This window comes from Ascaphus truei, chromosome 3, assembly GCF_040206685.1.
Source record: "Ascaphus truei isolate aAscTru1 chromosome 3, aAscTru1.hap1, whole genome shotgun sequence".
NCBI lineage: Eukaryota > Metazoa > Chordata > Amphibia > Anura > Ascaphidae > Ascaphus > Ascaphus truei.
This window is the reverse complement of record NC_134485.1, coordinates 67,506,354-67,530,364: the sequence shown is the minus strand read 5'-3', so window position 1 is coordinate 67,530,364 and position 24,011 is coordinate 67,506,354. Positions and strand designations below refer to the sequence as shown.

Sequence of the window (24,011 nt, the reverse complement as noted above, 5' to 3'; positions counted from 1 at the left end):
GCGGCTGAAAAAAAAAGCCCCGAACAATTGCGGGTAAGTGTTAGGTTAAAGGCGGCCGGCAAAGTATATATATACATAAATCATTTTTTAATATATACTGTATATAGATCTAAAGAAGAAGCATAAAAATACAGGATACACTTAGGTGACACTACTGTAAATAGGAACAGTTTATTTGGTGCACATAAAAATTCTGCATAATGGTAAAAATAACTAAAGCTTATCTGATTAAAAAATTGCAGTCCTTAGGAAGTCCGAGCAGAATTTCGTGTCTCTGATCTCAATCGTGTGAGAGTTGCTGGTGCGACTGCTTACTGAAATGCTAAGAATCCTCGCATGGGATAAACTTGCATCATTTCGCAACTCGTTGTCGCTTCATTGGGACATGATTGAGATAGGAGGCAAGCCATCTTGCACGGACCTGCTAAAGACTGCAGTAAATATGCACTGTTCTTTGTTTTCCATATATGTACAGTATGGTCAATCCTTTTACCAGCAGATTTCTTCATAAAGAGAGGAGTGCAGGTAATATGTACAGTATATGTTTTTTATAAATGTTAGGCACATTCTTTTCGATGCTGCATACTCCATAAGGGCATTTAATTATAATATTACTGATACATTGCGTCTTAGGGGTAGATTTTGGCTCACCTGGTTTCTGTTTTACTAAACAGTTCCTTGGTGGTGAATGGCTCCTCCTTTCAGGATAGAGCTCCTTACCAATTCTCCAATTAGCATAAAGGTATAATACACCTCATTGTCAGTCCACACCTCCCCCACCACTGAAGAGTAGGTGAGTGTTTATAGCTGACAGAAGAGATATGTGTAAATATTAATATTTAACACTAGGGCAATTGTGCACCCACAATTTACCTTTATAAAAGGAAACTTTGTTACTGGCTTTGGCCAGCTTTTAATTGCACTGACTCACAAATAATCACACGGTATGCTTCTTTTATTTAACCCCTTCACGGCACTTTCACATACTTCAAAAATTTAGTCAACAGGACACTAAGAAATTGCATATATTCAGTGTAGGTACCTGCTAAACTGAATCTACCTTCGTGAGGTTGGAAGGCTTGAATTATGTTTTGATCGAAAGATGCAACTAAATGACGCCTTTGTTACACAGCATTAAGTTCTAAATGAAAACATGTCACTAGCATATTTTAGCCCAATTGGTAGGAGCACAGGAATTTGCTTTGTTTTCAATAAATTTAGCGTAAGGGGGTAAGGTTTTGAGGGTAGATAGTAGCATTGGTATTAAGGGTTAAGTGTATGGGGTTTTAGGGTAAGGTTAGGGCTTACCTTGGCAGAGAGATGTCCCTCAGGTGAGATGAGTGTATATACTGTACGCACAAATACACACAGACTGTAGGAATGCCCCGGCAGCAGTTGTGTCAGATGTGAGCATCTCTATACCTGTGCTGCAGACGCATTGATAGCTGCTGGAGGTGGGTCTATTTTATTTTTATTCATACTCCTGGTGGAGCTTGAGAAAGGACTGTTAGGTCTGAAACGTCACCCATATTTTAGTTTTTTGTATTGCTAGATTAAACACATTTACACTTTTTTGATACAACAAAATAAGCAAAACACCAGCACTCCTAATAGTAACTAATTAAAAATGTGAGAGGTGCAGTAGGGAATAGAGAATAATGCAAAAAATACTGACAGTACCGCGTCCCAGAGGGGCGGCTGAATCAGTGAGAAGCCCTATAAAACAGCACTCAGACACATGAGATGTGTGTGAATTAATAAATGTGCGAGCTAGGATATCCAAATGAAATGGGTGATATGATGATAATAATTAAAACACTTTAATAGTACCAAAATGTATAAAACACAGGGTATATGGCAAACCCCCCAATACATTGAGCATTTCCCCCAAGCCCCCCAATACATTGAACAATTCCCCCAAGCCCCCCAATACATAGAAAAATGCCCCCAAGCCCCTGAATACATATAAAAATACCCACAAACCCCTCAATACATATAAAAATACCCCCCCATACATATATACATATCCCCAACCCCCCCATACATATAAAAATGCCCCAAAACATATAACAATTCTCTCAAGCCTCCCAATAAATATAACAATACCTTCAAGCCCCCCAATACATATAAAAATACCCCCAATACATATAAAAATACAGACTTACCTTGGGTCAGACCAAGCCGGCACCACACATTTCCCCCTACCTCTGGGCAGGCTGTGCTGCCAGTCGCGGCCAGGCCCCGACTATTAGCTGCCTACAGTATAAGCCTCTTCCTTTCTCTGCCCCACGCCGCCAAGCTTCCACTGCTGGCACTGGTGGGGCACTCTGATGTCAGCGCGCCGGAAGTAAGCTTGACCCTGCTTCAGGCACGCCATGTGCTGACTTCAGAGAGCTTCATCGCACGCCCCATCGGAAGCTCATGGTGTGGGGCAGAGAAAGGAAGGGACATAGGCAGCTGAGAGTCAGGGCCTGGCCGTGACTGGCAGCAGGGCCTGGCCAGAGGTTGGGGGGAAATGTGCAACGCCTGCCGGCCGGGCCCCCCCAACCAATGGGCCAGTACACCAACCCCGGCAGACCCCCCCCTTATTGGCGGCCCTGTTCACCTTGGCCATATCTGCGGGAACTATCTATTGGGACTGTAAAAGACATGCGCAGAGTACAACCAGGGATACATATTTGGGAAGAATAAACCATGGCTTTTATTCAGCCCATAGCTTTAAGCAATACATTTTAAGGAAGCACACAAATACATAAACATCCTATCCATCTGTAAGAGGTAACTTACATCCCAGTCCCTATCTGCAGGGCTTGGAGCATAAGCGTCTTTCCAACCTATATATCAATATGCATAATATGCATTTGATTTTTTTTGTGTGTACCTTAAAAAATTTATATATCTCAATGAAGGAAAAACACTGGGACACATATCTCTGGAACATGGAGACACCTTACAGCCCAATAAAATGAATGCACTGTAAGGGGTCTTCCAGCTCTGAGAGGTGTCTTATGGCATAAGACTGTTAAGTAAATATGGGCCATAACTTTTATCACAATCAAATGCTAGGGGTAAACATATATTTATTTTATTTTTAGAATATATACATGTATACATTATATACAATTACTTTACATGAAGACCCACATCTGCTGTCATTCTATGTTATGATCCACTTGCATTTATGAGGTTACATGATTAGTTCATTAGCTAATATGTAATTTCACTTCAAATGCTAAAAATCCGAGGCAGGGCCATGTTTCTTGAATTCTTCATTATCGTTAGCCATCTTCTTGCGAAGCAGTCACAATCTCTATCAGTGTAATGGGTACACATTCATTGTGTACTACAGCAACACATTTCTGCAAAAAATTAAAACATGAAACATATTTTTTTAATTACTAAATACATGAGTTTTAAGAACACACATTAATATTTCCCAGGTTTGATAGGATATGTGCACTTTCCCAAATGCCATAGGGCCATATTTACTGAACAGTTCCATAATACATGTTCTAGTATACGTTGTCTTATGGAATAGCATGGGCCATAGTGTATAGAGAACATGAAAGAGAAAGAATTTCTGGTGATGCACTCACCTCTACTAAGAATGAAAATAAATATATTGTATTCTATAGAGAAAAAAAACACATAATACAACTTAAAACCTCAAATAGCCCCAGTTTGCTCTTTGAATAATCTCAACTTCACAGTAGGATAAAAGCCGAGATGTAATTAAGTAGACAAATAAAGTTTTTTATGTCATAATACAAAAATTCAAACATAACAACAATCAATGAGTTGATGGCCCCAGTAGCACCAAAAAGGTTAACACATCATATTAATTCCACATACAATAAAATTCATAGCAATTATACAGTGCAATTATACAGTACAATTTACATAAACTTTATTATCACACATGAGCACTTTCCAGGATCTATACCAGGGGTGCGCAAAGTTTTGGCCAAGGGTACACGGTTTGCACCCAACTATGTGGGCCTTTCTATGGGTTTGTGGGAGGAGAAATATGTGTGGGTTCAGAATCTGTTCAGTGAGTATATAGTATTTTATGGTAGATATATCGATGACATCCTAATTATTTGGTCTGGGACAAAGGGTGACCTGGTATTGTTTATTCAATATCAACGATAATAATTGAAATATTGTCCTGACTGGGGAATCGAACCCAACAGGAGGTCAATTTTTTGGATCTCAAATTGAAAGCCGTAGGGTACCATATTGAGAGCCAAATATTTTTAAAAGTGGATGTTAACTCTTGATTATGATAGCAATCACTCACAACAATGGCTCCGGAAAATATACCCTATGGGCAATTCCTAAGGGTTTGGAGAAATTGTTCAGCGTTAATAGACCCAATAGAGAACCAATCGAAAATCTTTGAACAAAGGTTCCTTGATAAAGGGTTCAACTCAAGTGTTGTCAAAGACGCAATCAACAAAAGTAGGGAAGGCCCATAAATTCTTTCTAATTCCTAGGGTTAAAAAAACTCATGGAACAAGACACTTCCATGTTTATTACAAATTATTGCAAACAAGAGACCTTCATTAGAAGGATTTTATCTAAACATTGGGATGTCCTTAAAATGGACCCAATCCTGAAGCAAACGCTTTCCGCCAAACCAAAAGTAATCTTCAGAAAAGCAAAGATCTTAAAGAGTATCTTGGCTCCAAGTGTTTTATAGAAAACATCTAGTATCATCCTACAGTAGGTACTCAATTTTTGGATAACCCACTGGGAAATTTGCCATGTGGGAAATGTGTCATGTGTCACGGGAAAAATCTTTCAAGGATTGCTGTACTGGGAAGGAATATAGAATTAGGCACTTTATTAATTGACATAGCAATTTTGTTGTCTATATGGTCACGTGTCCATGTGATAAGAATTATATTGGGAAAACCATAAGGCCACTGAAAGTGCGCATAGGTGAACATGTGAACGGTATAAGGAATTCCAAACATTTGATTGAAAGAGGAAAAAAAAGTGTATAGCCGTGCGCAACACTTTCTTGAATGCCATGGAGGGTCTCCCAAAGACCTGAAGTTCAAGGGCTTAGAGATAGTAGATAGAGATCCCAGGAAGGGGGCTAGGGAATTAAAACTCCTTCAAGGGAACAATACTAGATCTATTCACTACACAGTAAATATCCTATGGGCTTAAATGAACAGATTGAATTACATCCATTTCTTAAATGATTGGGGATAAAATTATAAATAATGAAATAACGATGATCCCTTTAAGCTATTTATTAGACCAATTGACTGAACACTGTAAATGTATTTAAATATATATTTTAAATAAGTTACATTTTTACTATGATATGCCAATTGTATGAGGTGTGAATATTTATGTAATTTAGAAGTGCTGCCTTTTTATTATAGATTAAGATATTGGGTTTTTAAAATTGTAATGTTGAGGCTTTTTATATAAGGTGCATTTAATTGAAACAATATTTTAAACATGAAGTTAATAAGATTGTAGCAATGAAAAATTAGTTATAGGTATATACATGTTGTATATGTAATTAGTTTATATTCAATTGTTAAATTGAATGACATTATTACATTTTAATTTAAATTTATTTTTTATTTATTATGACATAGTGGTATAAGATGAGTAGTAGTATTAATTTGTAATATATCTCTGAGCCCTTCTGTATAGTTTTAATTGGTATTTGAACAAGTTATATTGATTTTTTTAGGCAGGGGTAAATATGAGAAAATGTATGTTTGAATTATGGTTGTAATATGTGGTTTATGTAATTATGTGGTATTTATTTAGTATGTCTATCTTTGTGGAGGAGTCTAAATGTTTATGTTAATTTAAAGAATTCTAGGATATAATTGCTAAAATTGCATCCCCTATGTAAGGTGCAATCTTAGAGGTCAAGGATACACCCCTGACGAAGTGTAGTTGTACACAAAACGCGTTGAGGTATCCAGAGTCCTTGCGGGAGACGCGTGATGTCACACGCAGGACGCTACTGCAATTCCTACCTTCCCGTCCTGCTCGAGCTCTGCAGCAGGCCCCAGTGTAATTTTTACGGACTAAACATCAGCCAGCCCCCAATCGGGATCGGTTTGGAGGGGCTAATTATTACCAACTACTGAGGTATATGCCTTAAACATCTAGTGGATGGAGTGATGTGGGGGGTTTGATGTAGCTCTGATATTTAATGTAAGTGCAGCATTTTTTACATTTGAATATATAAAGGTGCTATTGAAATATTGATGTTAGTTTTTCATGCGCTACCCTCTTTTTGTGTCTATGTACTTTACTGGCCCCGTGGATCACGGGAGGGAGTGGGAGCAGCAGAAGTAACCTTCACTTGGATCTGCAGTAGAATCCCTTTCAGTGCAGTCTCACTTGTACTTTTACCCATGTCATGTATTCATTTTTGTAGTTGTGGCCATTCACTTTTTGTTTATCAATGCTCACGATTATTATTGTTATTATTGTATTCACAACCTTTGGTGCGCAATTCTATTTTTAATTATAAGTGAGTTAAAGAGGCCTCGCGCGCTCCCCGGCATTTCATTTACAGCAAGGCCCCGCTTCTCGGCGCCCCGCTTTTCGGCGATCCGCTGATACGGCGGTACTGAGAAGGGGGTCACCATGTCTGCGCATTCACGGAACGGGGAAGTCAGGGGTTGTGCATGCTCAGAACGGGCGGTTGACGAGTGTGCGCATGCGCAGAACGAAGGTTGCCCGCACCGAGCGGAGGTTGCGCATGCGCAGAAGGGAGAATTGCCGGTTTGCGCATTCACACACGCCAAAAATCGCCGGTTACGCATTTCGACAATTTTTGTTTTGCGATCGGCCCTTAGAATGGAACCCGACACATGCCCGGGGCCTTCCTGTAAATGTTTTGGGGAAAACGCGGGACCTCTGTAACCGCCGCGGCCCCCCTCCCCCCACAAAAAAAATATTCCTGCGCCCCAGTTTGCGTATCCCAGATCTATACTATTCTGTAATCCAGATTAGACCCTTTTTATAGTGCCTGAGCTGATTAAAATACTGTACATGTAGGAAGATATTGTAGGAACCCTTCAGGTGACATTTTATCTCTCTGAATTTAAATCCTTTAATTATTAAGTAAGGTTCCGTACATAACAGCAGGAAACAGAGAAGGGGATTTCAAGGCCCACGTTAATTTCACAGTTTGCTACTATTTTATATTTATAACAATCTTTTACAAGTTGGTTTCCTATTGTACTGTAGGAACTCCATTTGATAAAAAGAGGAACTCGCTCTTAAAGGAGCTTTTTTCATTTTTGCTTTTTACACTTGCTACTGTAGTCTGATCGCCATGCTCCTTATAGTAGCTTGCCTCCAATCAAATGTACATTTCTTCTGGCTTTTTAGCACTAACTGTAATGTGTCGGCAACAGAGCGCATATGGATTCCCGTTACATTTCTTGATGGCAGCGTTGGCAGCCCAAGAAAGGAGACACAAGGAGACACATTTCTTCCGCTAGTCAGGTGCTAAACGGGATCTCCCGTAACAATCAAAAAGCCAATGATGTCGCTTCTGCGTCAAGGGAAACTTTGTGTGTCAAAACTCATGATGTGGTAGCTTCATCATAGGGCACCCAACAGGTTAAATATTACTAATAATGAAGGGACCTGCAGCATGTTTAATTACAGTAGTTGCAGGCAACTTTATTTTGATTATTATTTTACCTGATAAAAATACCATTGTAGAAACACATTAAACATGAGTCTGGTTTTTTTTTACCTGATAATTTATGTCATTGGACGACATCCAGTATTTTATTTTTTGGGATGGATCTGGAATAGCTGAATTGAAAAGTTTTCTAGTATACCTAAAAATATCAAAAGAAAGATTTTTTTTAAATGTTACTATAAAAAGAAAGCATATTTTCATAAATTAAATGATTATTTGTTATCAAACACATTAAGTATACTGTAGCTGAGCATAAATCCTCTGTTATTGAAATATCAATGCAGGATAAAACATATACACTTTGTCATAGTATTCATGGGTAAATCCTTTCCTTTCAATTTAAAGACAACACATGAGAGCTAGACGTTTTGAAAGCTCTCTACACACTTTTACATCAATATATAATTATTCAATATGGACCAATTTGGCTACTAGAACTACTAGCACAGGAATCAAATACAAATATGTATGAAATCATTTTTTTTTTAATAACTGCAATCTAGTACCAGATTGAAATTATAGATTCAACAAATGGAATAAAAAATTGTAATAGAATATTTTATTATTATTATCACTTATTTATTAAGCAGCAGCATATTCTGCAGCACGGTATAATGGGGGAACAGAATTACATAAATTACATTAACAGAATGACATACCAAATAAAGGACAAACAAGCAGACACAGATACAAAAGGTAACGAGGGCCCCTGCTCATGAGAGTTTTCAATCTAGAGTAAGGGTTAAAGTTGAAACAAAAGTTAATGTGGCTGCTTATTGTGGTACTGAGTATGCTTCAGCATGGAGTCTGGTCTAGATGCAAAGCTGGTCTAGTTAAGGTTTGTGAGTTGGATGTTAAGGGATGTTAGATAGAATGTTGTTTGGTCCAGTCGCACAGTTGGTACCAATTGGGTAAGGGTGTGTGTATTTTAGGGGGTCGCCATATAGGCTTCTTTGAAAAGGTGAGTTTTTAGGGAGCTTTTAAAAGTATGAAAGCTGGGAAAGTCTGATGATGCATGTTAGAGAGCATACAGCAGGGGATAAGTCTTGCACGCATGAGAGGAGGTATTAAGGAAGGAAAGGCAAAGATTATGGGCAAAACAGAGGGGGCATTTAAAGGTATATTTGGAGAAGAGTGCTCAGATGTAAAGTGAGGTATCATGAATGAGAGCTTTGTAAGTAACAGCAAGGATTTGGGATTTATTCAAGAGGATATGGGAAACCAGTGTATGGATTTGTACAGTGGAGCAGCAGATCTGCAGCGATGGCTGAGGTAGACGAGTCTGACAGTAGCATTTTGGATGGATTGGAGTGGGAACAAGAGGATGAGGGAGATGTCAAATAGAAAAAGATTTCTTTAGTCAAAGTGGGATAAAATGAGTGAGTGAATTAGGATTTTATTGTGTCACAAGTGAGAAAAGAAAGGGTGCATTCTACTGTTATTTTGGAGGTGGAGATGGCAGGACATAGTGATGGAATGAAGGGAGAGGGCAGAGTGAAGACCCCCTAGGCAGTAGGCTTGGGGTGTTGATGAGATTGTGGTATTATTAGTGAAGGAGAGTTTAGGTGTAGAGGGAAGGGGGAAAGATTAGTAATTATCTTTTGTAATTTAAGCATTAGGTAACAGTGGGACATTCAGGGGGAGAATGCGGAGAGACAGTTTGCGACATAGGACAAGCGAGAGGGGGATAGATCAGGGAAGGAGAGGTCAATGTGGGTGTCATCATCATAGAGATGAAACTGAAAGCCTAGAGAGTGTCTTAGTTCACCAAGAGTAGAGAAAGGAGCTGAAGGATATCTCTAATACTGTGCACACACATACTGTATGTTGTAATAAATCAGAATATGTGAGTAGAATGGATCAAAATAAAATGTAACATTTAATTAATTCAAGTAAAATAATACAACTTTCAAAATGTAGACATTTTTAGTGTGACCTCAAATGTCATGGATGATGAGATTAGGGTAGCGAGGCTCTATTAGCCTCCCAGTTTGGTGCAGCTACCTACTCGCAGCCGTGATTTGGTTTGGCATCTTAATTCTTTAATCTGGATGGAACTGAGTTTGGTGTACTTCACTAGTGGATAGAATTCCACTGCGGTACATAATATTCTATACCTGTACATCTGATCTGTGTGAGTCTAAGCACTTGAGCTCTAATTAGTACATTTATCCTAGGCTTGGGAACTGTGTTCTGCAACTAGTTGACTTTTCAAGTGAGACATATCAACTTGATCGCATCGTGTGACTAAGCACTTATGAGCGACTTAATTTGGCTCTCTCATCAGTACTATAAAGGTAATACTGTAGCTGCTAATTATATAACAGTGCAGCATTCTGATGTACTCCTCTAGCTGATAGCATTGCACTTCAGTGGTGCATAGGATTCCTGCATCTGATTTGTCTGGTTCATAACACTTGAGCTCTAATTAACACATTCATCCTAGTCTAGGGAACCATTTTTACCTTGTTCTGAGGTTATTTTGCATTTCACTTGAGCTTTAGCCACTTGGTTGCTTAGTGTGACAAAGCACTTGAGAGCTATTCAATCTTGCTCTCTTATTAGAACTATAATGTATTACTTGCTAATTATTACGCACTGCAGTATTGAGTATTTTACACCTGACATTTAGCCAGCCTAGGTGTAGCTTGACTTTGACTACCTTATTGTGTCACCCAGCTTACTCTCCATTCCCTCCCCAATTCCATCCTCTATTTTTAAAGTTTTATTATTTTACTTGAATTAATTACATTTTATATTTTATTTGTAGCCATTCTATTCACATATTCTGATTTTATTAAAACATGTGTGCGCACATTATTAGAGATATCCTTGGTGAACTTTTCCCACTTTTGTGTTTATTTTATCATTTACATCTCAATAGTGTAGCACCTTGTTAACTATTTCCAATTACTTTTTAGTCCTGAGCAGTCTCTTCTCTAGTAGTTTGCACCAAAAGAAGAAGTATGGAGTGAGAAGAGCATAGAGCCAAGGACAGAGCCTTGTGGGACCCCAACATAGAGTGGGAGTGCAGAGGAGGAGTCACCAGAAAAGGAGACATAGGAGAGGTTGAATAGGTACAGTAGGATGTGAACCAAGAGAAGGCTGCCTCATGGAAGCTAATGGAGTAGAGTGTGCAGGAGAAGGGGTGATAAACTGTGTTGAAGGCAATAGAGAGATCCAGCAGAATTAGTAAGAAGAAATTACCCTTAGACTTAGTAGTGAGTAAGTTGTTGTTGGCTACTTTGACTAGAGCTGTCTTGTCGTGTATAGAGGATGGAAGCCAGACTGCAAAGAGTCAAGCAGTTGTATAGAGGATAAGAGAAGGTGAGTCGAGCAGTTGTATACAAACTGCTCATATAGCTTCGAGGCAAAGGGGTAGGATAGATACACATGTAGCAAGGCAGGTTTCTTTTTTTTTTTTAATAACTGGGACTAGATTATGACCCCTGAGCTGCCACAAGGACAGCAAGTTTTGTGAAACAGGAGGATTAATGCTGCAGGGGCCCATGCTTTTGAATGAGACCCCGCAGCATTAAACCTCCACTTGAATTGGCAATCTGTAAGGAGAGAATAGCACTATTCACCTTTCAAGTGGGCCGTAGAGCCATCTGCATTTCTATGTCTGGATCAGTGTTCCGACAGTGCTGAAGGTAAGACATACAAGGCTGTATTGTACTCCGTTACCCTGGATGATGTAGATGCCCAAATATGTGGCTTTACCTCGTGAGTGGGAGCTACAGTATATGGCCATATTTGGTCATCTACATCATCAAAGGGGCTTCGTGTCCTGTCCAAACCCTTAATTATGCAGTTGATCAAATATGACCAGGGGGTGAGGAATTACAATACAGCCCTGCATCTCTTACCTTCAGTGCTGTGGGGACAAGCCCAACAACAAGGGGAGCTGAAGTAAATATGTTACATGAAGTTTCAGTTGGGATGAATTGGGCAACAGGCTCCCAAAATAAAGGTCAAGACTTGATGCCAAGGTGGGGTGCTTGGAGCCTTATGCTGCGGTCCCAGTGTCTTCTACAGTGCACGCCTCGGCGTGCACTGTGCGTAGAAGCACTGCCCATCAATGGGGCTGGGCCCAGTATGCACCATTGCTCGGAAGGTGCAGCCGTGGTGTGCTACTAGATTTTCAAAAGACAGTGAAATTGAGTTTACAGTTTGCGACAGAGGGGTGGCCACGCCCCCACTGGGGGTTCAGCCAATGAGGGCGAACCGGCCGCATGAGGACAAGGCCAGGCCCCTGGAAAACCCCAGCCACGACCCCCATCGCAAACTCTGCAGTCTGTCCCAGATCGCAGATCACGGTTAAGCACTGTGCACTCGCCACACCCCTGCCGGGCGCGTGCTACAGTGCACACTGGGACTGCAGCCTTACACTGGCTACATGCGGCAAAGCAAGAGCCTTGTTGACTCTCTGGATTGGCCAGGTTTGAATTTTCCTCCCCTTCGTGACACTCCCCTTGGGGGGGGGGAGTTTTTGCTGTAACCACACATCTTCTTGTTATTTGTCCCTTTTGGCCATCTAGCTCTCTCCTGAACAGATGACAGAGAAGCCCAATGCTACATCCAATATGACAAAAATACACAGTAAAATACTTATATATTCTCTTGTGTATTTTTGTCATATTGGATGTAGCATTGGGCTTCTCTGTCGTTTGTTGTATACATATGCCACGCTCAATAGCTCTCCTTTTTGACACTTATATACATATATATATTGTGGGGGCTCAGGGGTTTCCAAAAAGAGCTTCCTGGTGTTTTGTGTGTTTTGTTCATTTATTTTCAGCTGTCTCAGCTGCTGGAGGTTAGTGGCTCCTCCTTCCAAGGTTTTAAAACCGCCCCTCCCCACTTCCCAAGTGAGTAGGTCCTTTCATTCTACTGAATACAGATCCAATGGTGGTCTTTCTCCCTCCTAATAGAGGTACTGTAAATGAGAATTTTAATCCTAATAGAGATATATATATTAGTATTTAATTTGGTAGTGTTAGGTCTTGCGAACAGGTGTCTGCCTTGTCATGGCTCGCAAGCTTACAACGCTTTGGCCAAAGGGTTAAACTAAATGACCCTTTTTCAAGAGAATATATAAGTATTTTACTGTGTATTTTTGTCATATTGGATGTAGCATTGGGCTTCTCTGTCGTTTGTTGTATAAATACAGTATGCCACGCTCAATAGCTCTCCTTTTTGACACATATATATATGTATATATGCATATATGCAGTGGTTGACAAATCACCAAAAAATCTACTCGCCACAAAAAAATCTACTCGCCACCTAGTACCAAACGTGTGCTGCTTGGGCCAATATTTACCCGCCCGGGGGTTAAATCCACTCGCCCGGGGCGAACAAATGTATAGGTTTGTCGAACACTGCATATATGTATATATGTATATATGTATATATGTATATATGTAATATATAATATATAATATATATATATATATATATATACAGCTAAACCCCGTTATAACGCGCCTCGTTATACCGCGATTCGGTTATAACGCGGTTTTCCCGTGGCTCCCGTTTAAAAATTTTTTTTTTTTTTTTTTTACATTTTTTTTTTTTGCACACTGCACACACTGCACACACACTGCTCATTGCTCACACTGCCACACTGCGCACACACACTGCACACTGCACACACACTGCTCATTGCTCACACTGCACACACTGACACACTGCACACACACTGCACACACACTGCACACACACTGCACACACTGCACACTGCACACACACTGCTCATTGCTCACACTGCCCACACTGACACACACTGCACACTGCACACACACTGCTCATTGCTCACACTGCACACACTGACACACTGCACACACACTGCACACACACTGCACACACACTGCACACACACTGCCCACACACTGCACACTGCACACACACTGCACACTGCACACACTGACACTGCACACACACTGCTCATTGCTCACACTGCACACACTGACACACTGCACACACACTGCTCATTGCTCACACTGCACACACTGACACACTGCACACACACTGCTCATTGCTCACACTGCACACACTGACACACTGCACACACACTGCTCATTGCTCACACTGCACACACACTGCTCATTGCTCACACTGCACACACTGACACTGCACACACACTGCACACACACTGCACACTGCACACACACTGCTCATTTCTCACACTGCACACACACTGTACACTGCACACACACTCCTCATTGCTCACACTGCACACACTGACACCCTGCTCATTGCTCACACTGACAGAAACTGCACACTGCTCACACTGACACACACTGCACACACTGCACACACTGACACACACTGCACAGACACTGCACACACTGATACACTGCTCATTGCTCACACTGACACACACTGCACACTGCTCACACTGACACACACTGCACACTGCTCACACTGACACACACTGCACACACACTGCTCACACTGACACACACTGCACAGACACTGCTCATTGCTCACACTGCACACACTGACACACACTGCACAGACACTGCTCATTGCTCACACTGCACACACTGACACACTGCTCATTGCTCACACTGACACACACTGCACACTGCTCACACTGACACACACTGCACACTGCACACACACTGCTCAGACTGACACACACTGACACACACTGCACAGACACTGCTCATTGCTCACACTTACTGCACACAGCTCTCACAATACACTCACATGTCAGCAGCCCACCCCCCCTCACATGTCAGCAGCCCACCCCCCCCTCTCACATGTCAGCAGCCCACCCCCCCCCTCTCACATGTCAGCAGCCCCCCCCCTCTCACATGTCAGCAGCCCCCCCCTCTCACATGTCAGCAGCCCACCCCACCCCCCCTCTCAAATGTCAGCAGCCCACCCCACCCCCCCTCTCACATGTCAGCAGCCCACCCCACCCCCCTCTCACATGTCAGCAGCCCACCCCACCCCCCCTCTCACATGTCAGCAGCCCACCCCACCCCCCCTCTCACATGTCAGCAGCCCACCCCACCCCCCCTCTCACATGTCAGCAGCCCACCCCACCCCCCTCTCACATGTCAGCAGCCCACCCCACCCCCCCTCTCACATGTCAGCAGCCCACCCCACCCCCCTCTCACATGTCAGCAGCCCACCCCCCCTCTCACATGTCAGCAGCCCACCAGCCCGTTTTTCACATGTCAGCAGCCCACCAGCCCGTTTTTCACATGTCACCAGCCCACCAGCCCGGTGGAGGTTGGAATAATGACATCACCCGCAGGGGGCGGAGAGCGGACGGCTTGATTGACAAGAAGAGGGCTGTGGGCGGGGCGACTGAATGAGGCAGGCAGTAAGAGTGCCCGGATGTGGGATGCTTGTTCTGCAGTCATTGGTGCCATATAGGAGGAGGTAAGTGGGCGTGGCTTGCATCCTTTACCCCCCTTTGTCTCTATGGCAACTCCTCCTGCCCGGGTGATTTGCAGTGCAGGGTGGGCGGAGGTGAGTCAGAGCCGGGCGTGGTGGACTCGGCCGGGGAGGGGGAGCCTCGCGCTCCGGGACCCTCTCCCAGCCTCTCCTCCCCACCCCTCTCCCTCCTTCCCGCCGCTCACCAGGACTCAGTGACCGGAGCTGCAGCTAACCCAAGTCCCGCAGGCTGTGCGAGGTGCTGGTATCTGTCACACCCTCCCTGACCCCGCACAGCGGCTCTGATGCTGGGCGTAGCGGTGATGACGAACAGGTAGGGGACCCTGCATTAAAGCCTGAGAGAGATTAGTGTCTCCTCACCCTGCCCACCCCTTCTCACCATCACACACACACACACACACACACACACACTCACACTCACACTCACACTCACACTCACACACTCTGTCTCTCTCTCTCTCTCACACACGCACGCACACACACACTCTGTCTCTCTCTCTCTCACACACACACGCACGCACACACACACACGCTGGGAGGACACAGACACGTGCAAAACCAGGGGGCTGAGAGGGAGGACGGATGAATCGCCGCCATTTAAAAAAAAAAAATTATTTATTTATTTATATAACTTCCTTCCCTCCTCACACCCGATCAGGAGCGCGGCGGCCATTTTTTTTTTTTTAATTAGCGCGACCCCGTTACTAACGCGGTGGACTCGGGGTGGACCCCGAGCACCGCGTTATAACGGGGTTTAGCTGTATATATATATACCACAATTATTAAGGTTATAGTGGGTAAAAAAAGTGACAAAAACCCTCCAAAGTAAAGCATAAAGCAACTGTAAATATTACTGTATGCTCATTTGCATGTCTTAGACAGGTCTGCAACCCTGTCTTTCCCCATTATCGCCCAGCATACAGCGCTTCCACTGCAGCAAGGGATTCTGGGAAATGACATGCAAATGAGCACTCTGTGCCACCTTTTGTCTCAAGCTCGTATTACACGAGCAAATCCTCAAGCCAATGCATGTTGTTTTAAAAACAGCTTTTAGACAGAGGCTGGGATGAGATGCAAAGCCATTAAACCCACATGTTTCAACCTTGATGGGTATCATCAGTGTGAGGTTGGTTGTAATGGCTAAGCTGGATTGAGACTTAGACTAGGTAATCACCACAGGTGATTACCTAGTCTAAGTCTCAAACCAGCTTAGCCATTACAACCTCACACTGATGATACCCATTCACCCAATCACTTGTGGTGATTACCTAGTCTAAGTCTCAATCCAGTTTAGCCATTACAACCAACCTCACACTGATGATACCCATCAAGGTTGAAACATGTCTGTGAGTGGGTTTAATGTCTTTGCATCTCATCCCAGCCTCTGTCTAAAAGCTGTTTTTAAAACAACATGCATTGGCTTGAGGATTTGCTTGTGTAATACGAGCTTGAGACAAAAGGTGGCACAGAGTGCTCATTTGCATGTCATTTCCCAGAATCCCTTGCTGCAGTGGAAGCGCTGTATGCTGGGCGATAATGGGGAAAGACTGGGTTGCAGACCTGTCTAAAACATGCAAATGAACATACAGAAATATTTACAGTTGATATATATATATATATATATATATATATATATATATATATATATATATATATATATATATACACTGTATATATACTGTATATATATATTGTGGGGGCTCAGGGGTTCCCAAAAAGAGCTTGCTGGGGTTTTGTGTGTTTTGTTAATCTCTCCTGAACAGCCCAGGACTTAAAGGGAAGATACAGATTGTCTGGCGGATGTTTTTCCAGCGTTTTGAATAACTGACTAGCTGAGCCAGAGTTCCAGTAGCTGTTATCTTGGAGAATAGAGACCCCCTATGAATTTGTAGCAGCGTGCCTGAGGACTCTTGTAGGCTCTCTCAGGAGGAGAGCTACAGTACCTGGAGTTCTAAACTCAGCGGCATCAAGGTTCCCATGGAAAGGCTTTAAGTGACTTGGGGCATCCAATTTCAGTTGATAGCGGTGCCCACCAGAGAGTGGAGTAGTCAGGAGGCAATACAAATTGCAGAGGGTGAGGATGTCATGTCAACCAGTGAATTCAAGATGTTAACCCTTAGAAAGCTGGACACTATTTATGTGCAGTGGAGAAGCAGCTCTTGGAATACCCTTTCAGACATCTGGCGCAGATGTTAAACTTTTAAACATTTCTTAAAGTTTTCCTTAAAATATAATTGTTTTCAAGAATAAATTGACTGCAAATTAATCTGACACAGGCCTGTAACAGGAATTGCAGATTTGCAATATAGTGGGAAATGGAATATGCTGTCTCTGTACTGTGAAACTTGAGATGTCCAGTTGTCTTCATTTTTAAAGGCAGGTAATAACACAGAATGTTAAGTACACTTATTCCTTAAAAAAAAAGTAAAAACATTGGTTTCTTTTTTTCTAAAGCATATTGAAAGTTTGAGTATTTAAAAAAGCCAGTTTGGTGATGTCATTTAAAATTCACGGAGTTCCATGTGTCAGACATAAATGTAATTGTACATAGCTTCAAACTCCCCAGATGGCAGGGAAATCGAATGTAAGTAAATTGCCATACCTACGCAGCATACAGTAGATGCTTTTAACATTGGTGATACTTTACTGCTGAATGTAGGGGCCTATTCATTAAACACTGATATTACCAATGTAAAATCTTCCAAAAAAGACATCTAATTTCCATGCAGTTTCACCCAATTTGTTCTTATTTGATGCAATATTGCCTGGAAATAAATCACAATTAGAAATCTCTCTGTAGGGGGATTGCAGAGTAAAGAAGGAGAATGTCCTTGGCAGCAGCGACCTTGCCAGTGATATTCAATCTTGCACCTTAATTAATAGCCTGTAAATATTTATTTAGCAATTTGCATACAGTACAACATTTGGATATTGCATTGAATTGCACATCCAGGAACAAATTGCATCTTAAAAAGCAGTTTTTTGGAAAGGCAATAACTGCTTAATGAATAAGGAGACATGCATTACCATGTAAAAATTGACATTTCTGCATGGGAATTACATTATTGCAGATTAATAAATGGGGATCTTAGACTCAAACACCCCCCTGCTATTATAAAATAACCCCTGTCCCAGGCAGCACCCTTATTGGCATCAGAAGAAGTACCAGTCGGACAACAGAGAGATGCAGAACTATGAACATGGCCGCACAGAGGAAAACCAGGAAGCCCACTACTTAAGATGATATTTAGGGGGCTATGCACTAAGCTCAATAGCTTTGCGCTCTGATTTTGCAAAAAAGCAGGTTCGTTAAAAAGTGAGGCCGGGGACGCGATTCACTAAGGCCTTGAGCCCATTTTTTAACGTACCTGCTCAAAATAGCTCAGAACAGCCACAGCGTACGAGTTGCTTTTTTTCCCCCTGCTAGCGTTCTTAACCTTTACGTATGCTAGTTGATAGAAAAAAAAGCTGTGTGTGCTGTGCACGCGCATAGTAAGTGAAACTTCTTTGACTTTTGTCACAGAAATTGTATTTGTATTGGTGATGTTTTAATTAAAAATCAAAATACAATTTCATTGCCAAAACGCAAATACATTTGACTTTTAATGCGCGTGCTCGGCACACATCCCCTGTATTAGCTATTTGCACTAAGTGTGAATTCCTCATGTGTATGTGTGTCAGTCAGTGTGTGTGTGTGTGTGTATGTGTGTAAGTCAGTGTGTGTGTGTGTGTGTGTGTGTCAGTCAGTGTGTGTGTGTGTGTGTGTGTGTGTGTGTGTGTGTGTGTGTGTGTGTGTGTGTGTGTGTGTGTGTGTGTGTGTGTGTGTGTGTGTGTGTGTGTGTGTGTGTGTGTGTGTGTGTGTGTGTGACTGACACACACACACACACACACTGACTGACACACACACACACACATACACTGACTGACACACACACACTGACTGACACACACACTGACTGACACACATACACACACACTGACTGACACATACACACACTGACTGACACACACACACACACACACTGACTGACACACACACACACACATACACTGACTGACACACACACACTGACTGACACACACACACTGACTGACACACATACACACACACTGACTGACACACACACACACACACACACTGACTGACACACACACACACTGACTGACACACATACACACACACACACACACACACTGACTGACACACATACACACACACACACACACTGACTGACACACACACACACACACACACACACACACTGACTGACACACACACACACACACACACTGACTGACACACACACACACACACCCACTGACTTACACACATACACACACACACACTGACTGACACACATACACACACTGACTGACACACATACACACTGACTGACAAACATACACACTGACTGACACACATACACACTGACTGACAAACATACACACTGACTGACACACACACACACTGACTGACACACATACACACACTGACTGACACACATACACACACTGACTGACACACATACACTGACACACACACACACACACACACACACACACACTGACTGACACACACACACACTGACACACACACACACACACACACACACTGACACACTGACACACTGACACACTGACACACTGACACACTGACACACTGACACACTGACACACACACACACACACTGACTGACACACATACACACACATACACACACTGACTGACACACATACACACACAGACTGACTGACGCATACAAACACACACACACACACTGACACACATACACACACACACTGACTGACACACACACATACCCATACACACACACTGACTGACACACATACACACACTGACTGACACACATACACACACTGACTGACACACACATACACACACATACACACATTGACTGACACACACACACACTGACACACACACACTGACACACATACACTGACACACATATACTGACACACATACACACACTGACTGACACACATGCACACACTGACTGACACACATGCACACACTGACTGACACAAATGCACACACTGACCGACACACACACGCATACACAGGGGGCCCGGGAACGCCCGCGTCAGTGGAGGGCGGAATGGTGCCGCTGTCAATGGGCGTTAGGAGCGTGTGGGGGGAACGGCGCCGCTGCCAGCCGCTTCTGTGCATGTGTGGCGTCCGGCAGCGTCGCCATGACTAATGCGCATGCGCGGTGTGGGCAGCGCAGAGCTTGGCGGTAGCTGAACAGCTCCCCTTGCTGCCTGTATGCGAGTGAGCCCAGCAGCACATGCGCATGCGCAGGGGGGCTCTGTCTGAGTCTCCACTCCAGCCCGGCAGAGCGGGCGGCTGGGACAGAGAGCGGGCCTGGTCCCAGGAGCCGGTCAGCGGGTCCCCGCTGCCCCAGATGCCGCCCGTGCCCATCTCCTCCTGGAGGAAATTGCGGCCATTAGGAGCGGCGCCGGCGGCTATCGCCGCCGCCGCCACCGCCGCATATGTCGCGGCTGGGGAAGAGAGCCGGGGGAGCCGTAGCAATGCACGTGGGGGTAATTGCGGCCGTTTGGAGCGGCGCCGGCAGCTATCGCCGCCGCAGCCGCATATGTCTGCGGCCGTGTGGGGGGAGCGTCGCCGGCGGTGGCATCTGATTTTTTGAGCGGTTGGGATCATGTCAGTGTTGGGGTCGGGCTGAGCCAGAACACAGCCCAGCCTCAACTGCCAGCACTGACGTCACATCCGTTTCATTTCTGTCTCCACAATCCATTTTTACCCCAGTTCGAATGAGGTGTCACTAAAGAAGTTTCACTTAAAAAAAGCCGCATGTAACATTTGCATGGAGATTTGCCATCTCCATGCAAGACTGTTACAGGCGATCGTACACTAAATAAATACATTTTAATAATAGTCTACATGAGCAGGGGGTCTCAGGACCTGAACCGCATTGGTTTCAGGTCCGAGGACCCCCTACTTCTGGAGATATAGGCCCCGTTATGGGGTGCCGGTATCCCCTGCACTTTAAAGCTCCCGCGACACGTGACCGGGACATTTAAATTCTGCAGAGGATACCGGCACCCCATAAAGGGGCCTATATCTCCTGAAGTAGGGGGTCCCCGAGGTTGAAACCAATGCGGTTCAGCTCAGGAGACCCCCTGCAGATCTACACTAGTATTAAAACACACATAACAATAAATAATAATTCATTACCTTAGCGGCTATCCGCTATGGTAATGAAGCTGCTTTAATGTATTTTTAATAATAGTGTGCAGGAGCAGGGGGTCCCCTGAGCTGAACCGCATTGATTTCTGCCTCAGAGACCCCCTACTTCCCGAGATACAGGCCCCAGTATGGGGCATCGGGTGCCAGTGTCGCCGCCATCTTTATAGCATCCAAGACACGACGTGGGCTCTATAAAGATGGAGTCCACACTGGCACCGATGCCCCAAACCGGGGCCTGTAACTGTTGCTAATGTTTATGTTCTTTTCATGTATGGCTAATGTATTTATCAGCTTTATTTTGTCATTGTTGTGAATAATGTAATTTGTATTTAGTTACAGATTTTTTGTAATGGCTTATTTCTGGTAGTTAGATTAGAATGATGGTGGTTACTTTAAATTAGAATTTTTTGGCAATGGTTTGGCTTTAGGAATTGAATAGGGAATTGTATAATTGATTTGTATTGTATTGTAATTGTTTGAGGAAATGGATTAATTGATTGATGCTAATTGTATTGATGTTGCTTAGTTTCTATTTGATTTTCAGGGTGGCATTAGTGGTTAGGAGACATTGTTCATAGTGTATTTTATTGTTACATATATTTTGCATAGTGTTACATGATGCACAGATTATTTGCATCATGTACACACTCAATGCAATTGTGTGACATTTCATATACATATGTGTAGCTGCTGGTTTGTTGGTTTATATTTACAATTGCTGCAGAATTTATTTTAAAATGCAATGTGGTGATTTCAAGATTAAGAATTCATGTTTTGATTTATGCATGTTTTATGTGTTTCATAATGGGCAAATAATCTATTATCCATATCTGGATAATAGTTATTTTGCACATTATTGTACTGTATGTGTTGGGGGGGGGGTGAATGTATGTATTTAATGTATAGGTCCGGTTTATTTTTTTTACATACAGGGTTTGTCCTTTGGTCTGCGAGAGACCTCTGGAGACCACCTGAGGTATCCTCGGGTATCTCACGGGTACCAGACTGCGTGGTCCACGGGGGACACCTGCGGGGAAGAACCGGTGGCCCCACATCTGTGGGGGCACCGCAGACCCGTAGTGCCCACCCGTGGATCCCCAGACCCCCGTGAGAACCACCCGAGGCCCCTCAGACACCTGTGGGTCTGACCCGGGGCTTCCAGACATCCGCAGCCTACCGTGGGGACCCAATTGTGCACCACGGTGACCCGTGGAGACCACCTGGTGGGCCATGGCACCTGGTGGGACCCACCAACAGGCCTCCAGAACCTGTATGAAACAAGTTGCTGGTAACCTGTAGGTCTGTGAGGTGACCCGTCAGGCCCACCGGGGACTCACGTGGGCCTGGGGTATGAACCCTGTATGTAAAAGAATAAATCATGTATTTATGGGGGGGGAACAGGGGGTGGGTTATCTATTTAATAAATAGAATGATGTTTATTGTGGGGCTGTGTATTGATTTTATTGTGGGTACTGGGGGTGGGCGGAGGGGGTATTGGCCCCAAGGGTATGTGGGTAGGCCTCCCGGCTGGGTAGTGGGTGAGGGTGGTTAGGCCTCACAGGGTGGGGGGGTTAGTGGGGGAGGGTATGTAGGCCTCCCGAGTGGTGGGTGAGGGTGGGTTAACCCCTTAATGACTGTAGCGGTTAATAACCGCTATGGTGATTAAGGGTTAGGGGACATTACATTGGCTATTGTGATTGTTGTGCATGTTTTGCAGCACCGGAGGGGAATGGGCAGGATGAAGATGAGGATAAAGACGGCCTTCATCGTGGGCGCCAGTAAAAGGTAAGTGTAATATGTTTTTACTGTATTTATTGTAATATATACAGTATGTATTTAAAATGGGCAAATGCATTATTATCCATATGTGGATAATAGTAATTTTGCCCATTACTGTATAGTATGTGTTAGGGGGGTATATTTAGTTATAAATATTTTTTATTATTTTTGGAGGAGCAACATTGGTACCGCAGGTACACCGGGACTCCGGCGGGGACCCCCGGACTCCCGCAGGGACACCCGCACTCCTGCGGGGAACTCCGCTTGGTGAGCCGGGGACCCCCACCCCCGGCCCCGCGGGGTCAGCCGGGGACACCTGCGCGACCCCCGGGCTCCCTCGGGGACCCCCGCGGGGTCAGCCGGGGACACCCGCCGGCCTGTTGTATGGGTTTTGCGCATGCAAAAATGAAAAGCAATAATTTTTTCTAAGTCCAGCTTTTTTTGTGTCTACACTGACCTGATGTGTTCTGATCAACGCAACTTTCGCGTACGCTAAGGTTGCGTTGCTTAGTGCATCCCGCTTAAGGGCAGAATTTAACGCAAACAGGGTTACGAACGAGCAAAGTTGGACTTAGAAAAAATTCCAAAAAAAGTCAGTTTTAGAGCGCAAAGTGCCTGTTTGCGTTGCATAGTGCATCGGGTTGAGCTCAAAATCACGTCCTAAGAGCACTTTGCGCTCTAAAAGTGACTTATCGGAGCTTAGTGCATGGCCCCCTTAGACTTTTCTTGATACTGTATTTTTAATACGAAACGTTATTAGCATTACATGAAAACATTTAACATTTTTCTTAACTGGCGTATAGTTTACCTTTAAGATGCCATGCAACTAAGGAAAATTATTTTTTGCCATCTCACCTAACAGTGCCTCATAATCGCCAA

The 24,011-nt window shown here is 43.6% G+C and overlaps 1 protein-coding gene across 1 annotated transcript in view; it reads right to left on the bottom strand.

The window, feature by feature from the left end:
* Window positions 1-2,062: 2,062 nt before the first annotated feature.
* LOC142490925 (interleukin-5 receptor subunit alpha-like) overlaps window positions 2,063-24,011 on the bottom strand; it is a 54,734-nt gene continuing 32,785 nt past the window's right edge. The window contains exons 10-11 of the mRNA XM_075593316.1: window positions 7,757-7,844; window positions 2,063-3,359 (exon numbers count right to left, since the gene is read on the bottom strand). Coding sequence (XP_075449431.1) covers window positions 3,279-3,359; window positions 7,757-7,844 — 169 coding nt within the window. The 3' untranslated portion in view covers window positions 2,063-3,278. The remainder of the gene's footprint in view (window positions 3,360-7,756; window positions 7,845-24,011) is intronic.